At 39.6% G+C, this 7,480-nt stretch overlaps 1 protein-coding gene across 1 annotated transcript; it reads right to left on the bottom strand.

Moving 5' to 3' along the window:
- Nucleotides 1-1,810: 1,810 nt before the first annotated feature.
- On the bottom strand, nt 1,811-7,034 carry LOC113118048 (fibroblast growth factor 7-like). Its single transcript, XM_026286910.1, has 4 exons — nt 6,770-7,034; nt 5,374-5,846; nt 2,501-2,607; nt 1,811-2,340 (listed from the first exon to the last, which is right to left on the bottom strand). Exons 2-4 carry the CDS (start codon nt 5,636-5,638, stop codon nt 2,125-2,127), a joined length of 588 nt encoding a protein of 195 aa, XP_026142695.1. The 5' UTR covers nt 5,639-5,846; nt 6,770-7,034; the 3' UTR covers nt 1,811-2,124.
- Between the last annotated feature and the right edge of the window lie 446 nt (nt 7,035-7,480).

Here is a 7,480-nt window from a genome sequence, read left to right as displayed (position 1 = left end):
GTGATCTTTTGAATGCAGTGCTTCATTAATTCTGCAGGAGATGTGAGGATGTGTGTAACCATCTGAGAAGATCTGAGTGTTTCTGTCTGAGGATGAGCTTCATGTGTGCAGAAGAGCAGGAGAACTTCACCTCTGACCCTAAACAGGACAAACCTGCCCATTTCACCCCAATCTGTGTTTGTGTTTTACTACATTTGATTTGTATGAGGTAAATGATTCTCATCTGAGAGCATGTCTATTCAAAATAATTAATACTGTTAAAGTATTATCAAATGAAAATATAACAATTTGTCTTTGCAACAGAACTTTTTTAGAGACTTTAACACACTTTAATTGTGTTTATACAATTTGTAATTATATTTTTGTCATAATTTAATTCTGCCTAATTTCTTGTCTCGCTCAGTTGTGATAATTATTTCATAAAATTAGGTAATATCTTTTATTATATATTTTTTTTCTAGGAAAAATATTTTGATTTGTATCTATCATATTATAATATTATCTTGTAAAACTAATGTAAGACTGATTTTATAGATATATATATAGCATTACGGTAATGAGATTTTGTGCACTAAATTCTGTGTGTTTACTTGTCATGATGCAGTGATTCTAAAATAAGTTTATTTAGTTTGGTGTTCGTGATGTTGGAAAGTGAGCCGGTCGTGATCTTGAGGGAGTTTGGGGCTGTTTCGTTGTTCTTGATGTTGTTTTGTGCTCTAACAGATCCCCTTCAGATCCAGGGCTGTAAACCGTGATGAACTGCGTCACTTCTGCTTGTATTTGTGCGCAGATATACTGAACTCATGCTGAAGACAACAAACAAACCCCAGATAAACAAGAGGCAAACACGCTTTTAAGATAAAACTCGAGACATATGAAATGACAAGTGAGTCTGTGTAAAGATTCACAGACAGTGATGAAGACCCAGATGATCCTTGTATCTGATGAGGACACTGCTTTGTGGGATTCAGGCGTCAAGGTCTGAAGTCATCATTATGGTGATTAGTGTTTGACAGAGAATGTGGACCTCAATATCTGGAGATGGATCTTCTGCCAGTCGTTATAATGTTGAACAGAGCGAATCAGATCCATGCAGTGATTGATGTTTTCTGTGCTGTACAAACATCCGTCGTGTGTCCAGATAAAGACCACAGCAACAAATCTCACAACACACCACTGCATATAAAGGAACAATATACATGTTTATTGAACTTAATCTATAATCATATAAAACCCCAGATTTCTAGCAGCAAATGATAAACTCCTGCAAACTCTGTATGTTTGCAGCACAGCGATCCAGAACACAGACGGTTCACTGCGGTCATGATCTCAGAGCCAGCGACACATAAATATCATAAATAACACAGCAACACATGGACACGATCGCATTCGAGAGAAACTCTGAGAAACGAAATACGGTCACACTCCCACGTTAGAGCATCGCCTCATCGTGTGTTTACCAGAATGATGCACGGTGAAAGTGTCTCAATACGAGGGCGGATGGATGACGGGAAGGAAAATCATTAGGACATTGGGATGGAAATTATGAAGACAAACAGTGTTTCCTAGAACTGATGGATCACTCACTGACGTCAATAACAGGCGCACAGATCCAAATAAAAAAGTCAAAATGAGGCAAACGTAAGGCAACTGCTGTTATTTTCTCACTGAACTGTAGAAATGAGAAGGGAATGTCTCAAAATAAAATCACAGCTCCTCAGGATCAATGTTGATGGGATGTGAATGTATTTATGCAGTATAAATGGAGCGATATAAACTGTGATATACAAAGAACAAAGCAGCGCTGCCGTATTTAATGAGAATGGTCGTCCGTATAAACACATTGCAGTGTTTTTTGGGCTCTAACGGTGGTGAAAGTGCCATGAACATAAACTCTCTCTGAAATATAAAAATAGCTTCTTCTCAAAATATAACTGAGTCCAAAACACTTTCATATATGAACATCTTTTACCAACTGCTTCTTGAGTGAGTGTGTGTGTGTGTGTGTGTGTGTGTGTGTGTGTGTGAGTGTGTGTGAGGGACAGAGTGAATGTTTTATTGACAGAGTTTGATGAATAAGACGAGTAAAGCCGAACAGATGCAGTAACAGATCTCTGGAGCTCTTCACGCCGGCTTCTTCTTGTCTTGCCTGCACCTCATAGGGATGAAGTGAGAAGAGATGCTCTCCTTCGTCGTCTTCTTTCCTCTCAGCGGCCGGCCCTTCTGCGACAGAGAGATGAACATCTCTTTGCCGTTTTTAGTCCATTTGACGGACGAGTACGCCGTGTAGTAGTTCTCTAAAAACACTTCTTTGAAGTTGCAGCTGTCGTTGTAGTCTTTCTGTCCGGAGAAGAAGAACAGATCGTAAGGGAGGACAGAAGCGAGATGCACTGCATGTGTTATATTTACTCTTCAGTGAAAGCTGAGAGAGAGAGAGTTAGCTGGAGTAATCAGATTAACTGCTGTTTGTTGTGTGTTTGCAGGAAGGATGGCTTTATACTTTGCCCTGTAACATTCCGGTGCGGTTCATGGAAATATAATACTGGCTCTTCAGTCCTTTTATAGCCAACACGCCGCCCTCCGAAACCGTCCTGATCTCCAGAACACCTGAAACACAGACAGAGACCGGCCCGAACACATGAACACACGCTGGTTTAGATAGACACATTTACAAACTAATAAAAATGACAAAAACTCAACAAAATGACGGTAACACTTTACTGAAAGCCTTTATGTATAATGCATTGTAAAGAGGGTTAATGCATTACAATTATTGGTAACTTTATTTTATAGTGTCCTTGTTACATGTACTCACTATTATAATAACCCCAATAAATGATGCATTATTACATGCAAGCAACTCTTAAGTCAAACCCTAATCATGTAGTAAGTAGTACATATTACAAAGGACTAAAATGTATAATTACACTGAAACAAGGACATCTTAAAATAAAGTGTAACCTAATTATTAATTATTGTGAGTTTTAATGCATCAAATCTTGTTGTCAATAATAATAACAGAATTTAAAATGCTTAGTGTAACAATGAATCGAGTGTTATAATGTATTCATGAGATTGTATGATGCATTACAAGGCATTAATAATGCATTACATCTTATTTTATTCTGCATTATACATAAAGGCTTTAAGTGTTAACAAAACTTAAGTTAAAATTGACATGAAAGCAGAAAATAAAATCTAATTTAAAATATTAACAATAACACTGACCTAAATAACAGTCAGAGTTCGTCTGTGGTAATTATTATAAACTTTATTTGGGAGTTTATGGGGTATTTAATGGTTTAAAGGTGACATAGGGCATTTTGGGGGGTGTTAAAATACTTCTGTTGTGTAAATTATTGGTAACACTTTAGAATAGGTAACACCTATTAGTTACTTATTAGCCTGCATATTACTAGAATATTAGCCATGTATTAGTGCTAATTAAGAACATATTAATGCCTTATTCTACTTGACCTTATTCTACATCCCTAATCTTACCCAATACCTGAACCTAACAACTACCGCACTAACTATTATCAGCATCAGATGGATTGATGATGATCTACAGTGAGTTAAAGCTCCAGTTGCACAGATATTTGACAGCTGAAGCATCTGTTAGTTGTGTTTGGATGACACTGCTCTTGTTGTTTTGAGTGTGTGTGTGTGTGTGTGTGTCACGTGTGCCGTAATAAGCTGCTGTCACGGCACAGCTCTGTCAGAACCTCAGTACTCGTCTGCTTCTCTCTCCCGCGGCGCTGGCCGACCCTCTCTGACCCTCGCTGCATGTCTTGCATGCGCTCTGTGCGTGCAGTTGTCGGCCACATCTGGCTGCATCAATTTTTCTTCTTTTCAGCGCCAGCTGATGCAATCATTTTCCCTCCAGAGCAGAGATGCATGCCGTCACGCCAACACGACCACTTTCTTCTCAAACACAACTGAGATTACCAATAACCAAACACGCCAGAGGCTGACCATTAAAGTGAATAATCAATTATTTAAATATTAGTTTTATCCGTTTAATAATTCATTATGTATCCATGCACACAACATCAGCCTCCAGTCTAATTTTCTTGTTGTTTTGACGCTCTCTACACAAACTAGATTGCACTCACTGAACTGTAGCTCCATTCTGACCACATCTGATAACTTCTGACCGATGCGTCCTCTAACGAAGAGTTATAAATACCCCCCCACCCCCCCACCCCAAACACCTGTTTCTCTTTACGCCTGTCACTTCTCATCACATTTCCATGAGATCTGCTCATAATTCCACTGGAACCCTGACCAGCCGACACACTCAACACTCTGCTATAACTTAAAGGGATAGTTCACCCAAAAATTTAAAATACTCTATAATTTAGTCACTCTCAAGATCTCCGAGGTTTATGACTTTCTTCTTCCAGATGAATCCAGTCTGAGTTATATTTAGAAATATCCTAGTCAAAAATGTATAATGGCAGTGAATGGGTGTTATTTCTCAACAGTCCAAAAGAAGTGCAATAAAAAACATCCATCCATTATTGAAAGTGCCTCACACAGCTCCGAGGTGTGAGTAAAGACTTCCTTCACCAAATCAATGTGTTTTTGTTAGAGAAATATCCATATTTAAAACTTTCCAATTGGTAATCTCTAGCTTCTGCTAACTGTCGTGCGTTCACAATGGAACGCGGTTTCGGCGGATGACGTAGGATGAAGTGACGAACACAGAAGCACAGAGAGAGAGAGAAATAAAACACCAGTCACGAATTAGAAGCACAAAACAAGGATTTGTAAAGAAAAATGTTGGGGGATTTTTATATAATATTTTCCTTTGCTCCTGTAAACAAATGTTGGTTCTCGCAAGACTAGCTTATTCTCACCGGAGATTACACTTCGCAAAGTCCTACGTCATCCGGCGGAACGGCGTTCTATTGTAAACATACGACAGTTAGCAGAAGCTAGAGAATACTGTATATAAAGCTTTAATTATGGATATTTTTATTACAAAAAAGCATTTATTTGTGGCAGGAGGCCATTACTCACCCCTCGGAGCCTTCTGAGGCACTTTTTATTATGGATGCATGCACTTTATTGCACTTCTTTTGGACTGTTGAAAAATACACCCATTCACTGCCATATATAAAGCTTGGACATTTTTAAATATAACTCCAATTGGATTTCTCTGAAAGAAGAAAGTCATAAACCTAAGAGATCTTGAGGGTGAGTAAATTATTTTTGGGTGAACTATCCCTTTAAGAGGCCTTTACCAAATACGAGCTTTAGACACATTGTTTTAGATCAAAAAAGCAATGAATGTATGTGTAAAGCATCATCTAACATGTGTTAATGTTATGTTTGGTAGCCATGCAGGGATAAGTCTCCTGCTCTTACTGTAGCCGTTGTTGGGATCCTGCGTCCCGTTGATGTTCCCGAACTCATCGATCATCAGAAACCACTGCGTGCCACTGTAGAGGCGTCGGATCCGGACGTCCCCTCCCTCCATGTAGTCGTAGTTCCTGGTGTGGCGCTCGTGTTTGGAGCAGTCGGTCACAGACGCCGCATCACACACACACACACACACACGGATGACCAGCAGCACCAGCCACAGTCCACACACAAACTCAGGCCGTTTCCATCGCAGCGTCCATTTGTGCATTATACTGCGTTTCTCAAGGAGTTCGTGATCCACATACTGAAGGCAGAACTCAAGCTGTGAGATACGCTCGGACCCTTTCCCAGTACAATCCTGGCGTGACCTCTGACCTCCAGCAGAATCTCCTCAGAGCTTGAGGAGGCAGCGGTGTGTTCGTTTCTGCTGTTGATGACACAAATCAACAAGCGGACGCTTCACACGCTGTCCATTCCTGATGAAGACAGGACACAGGTCAGTTCCACAGTAATCAGTTTAATTGACCTGTAACACAGACTGTACGTGTGTTCAGTGTCTATCAGTGGTTCGACATCTAGAGAAGGGTCATATATATAGGAAGCATAATACTGATAATAATGTGACTCCATTGATGTAACTATTTGAAAATCTGGAATCTGAGGGAGCAAAAAAAAAAAAAAAATCTAAATACTGAGAAAATCACCTTTAAAGTTGTTCAGATGAAGTTCTTAGCAATGCATATTACTAATCAAACATTATGGGTTTGATATATTTACAGTAGGAGAATTACTAAATATCTTCATGAACATGATCTTTACTTAATATCCTAATGATTTTTGTCATAAAAGAGAAATGTATAATTGTGACTCATGCAGTGTATTGTTGTCTATTTCTACAAATATCCGTCTGTGACACTGATGACTGCTTCTGTGCTGCAGGACACTGATAAAATACACAAAGGATCCCTGAATTCATCTGAACACTGATCTAAAATAATGCTTTTAATTGATCAGTGTCGCTCTGTTGCTACTTCAGGTGTTTCAGTATCACTCTGTTGTAACATCGGATGACACAGATTCACTCTATCGCTACTTTAAATGATTTAGTATTGCTCTTTCTCTAATTTAAACATCTCAGTATTGCTGTATATCTACTTCGTATGTCTCGGTAATGTCTCAATGTTGCTCTTTCTCTCATTTGAATGCCATAGTGTCACTATTTCTACTGTTTCAGTATCAACGTTTTGTTATTGCCCCATTTCTGTTTAAAATGTCTCAGTTTTGCTCTATGACACTATATTCACCTCTGTTTTGCTCTGTTTAGTTTCTGCCAAATTGATGTATTGTTTTAACATCCTATGATAATTCTTTGTGAAAACAGTTTTTGAAAGTGACTTACTTGAGCCTCCAGACTGTGTTCTTCAGTCCTGACGAGTGCAGAGAAGCTTCCAGTGTGACGCACAGAGAGGGAGTTCTGGGGCCGCCCGCCTACGCTCTGCATCTCTTCTCCTGTTTCTGATCGCTGTCGGATCTCTGATAAAAGCCTCCTGCTGACCTCACTTCTCTGCAATTACACAGCAACCACTCAGCTGTCACTGGGATGCTGCCGCGGATCTCTCTCTCTCTCTCTCTCTCTCTCTCTCTCTGTCTCTCTCTCAGTCTGTCTCTCTCTCTCTCTGTATCTCTCTGTATCTCTCTCTCTCTCTCTCTCTCTCTGTCTCTCTCTCAGTCTGTCTCTCTCTCTCTCTGTATCTCTCTGTATCTCTCTGTATCTCTCTCTCTCTCTCTCTCTCTCTCTCTCTCTCAGTCTGTCTCTCTCTCTCTCTGTATCTCTCTGTATCTCTCTCTCTCTCTCTCTCTCTCTGCAGGCAGACTTTAAGAAATAGCTGTTGCATCGACGCCCACTGTGTCGACATTTATGAAAAATCACGTGCTTTGAGATTCAGGATTTCTCAAGTCCCTGGCAAGAAGAGTCTCATCTGTCATGTGACCCTGGAGCACAAAACCAGTCATAAGGGTCCATTTTTTCACATTTACAAATTTTAATTTACTCATTTACAAACGCAGAAGATGTGTCCTTCCCTTCACTTTAAATACATCAGGAAGCTTT

This window comes from Carassius auratus, chromosome 18, assembly GCF_003368295.1.
Source record: "Carassius auratus strain Wakin chromosome 18, ASM336829v1, whole genome shotgun sequence".
Taxonomy (NCBI): domain Eukaryota; kingdom Metazoa; phylum Chordata; class Actinopteri; order Cypriniformes; family Cyprinidae; genus Carassius; species Carassius auratus.
Note: the sequence above shows the minus strand (reverse complement) of the source record. Positions and strands in the feature narration are given on the sequence as shown.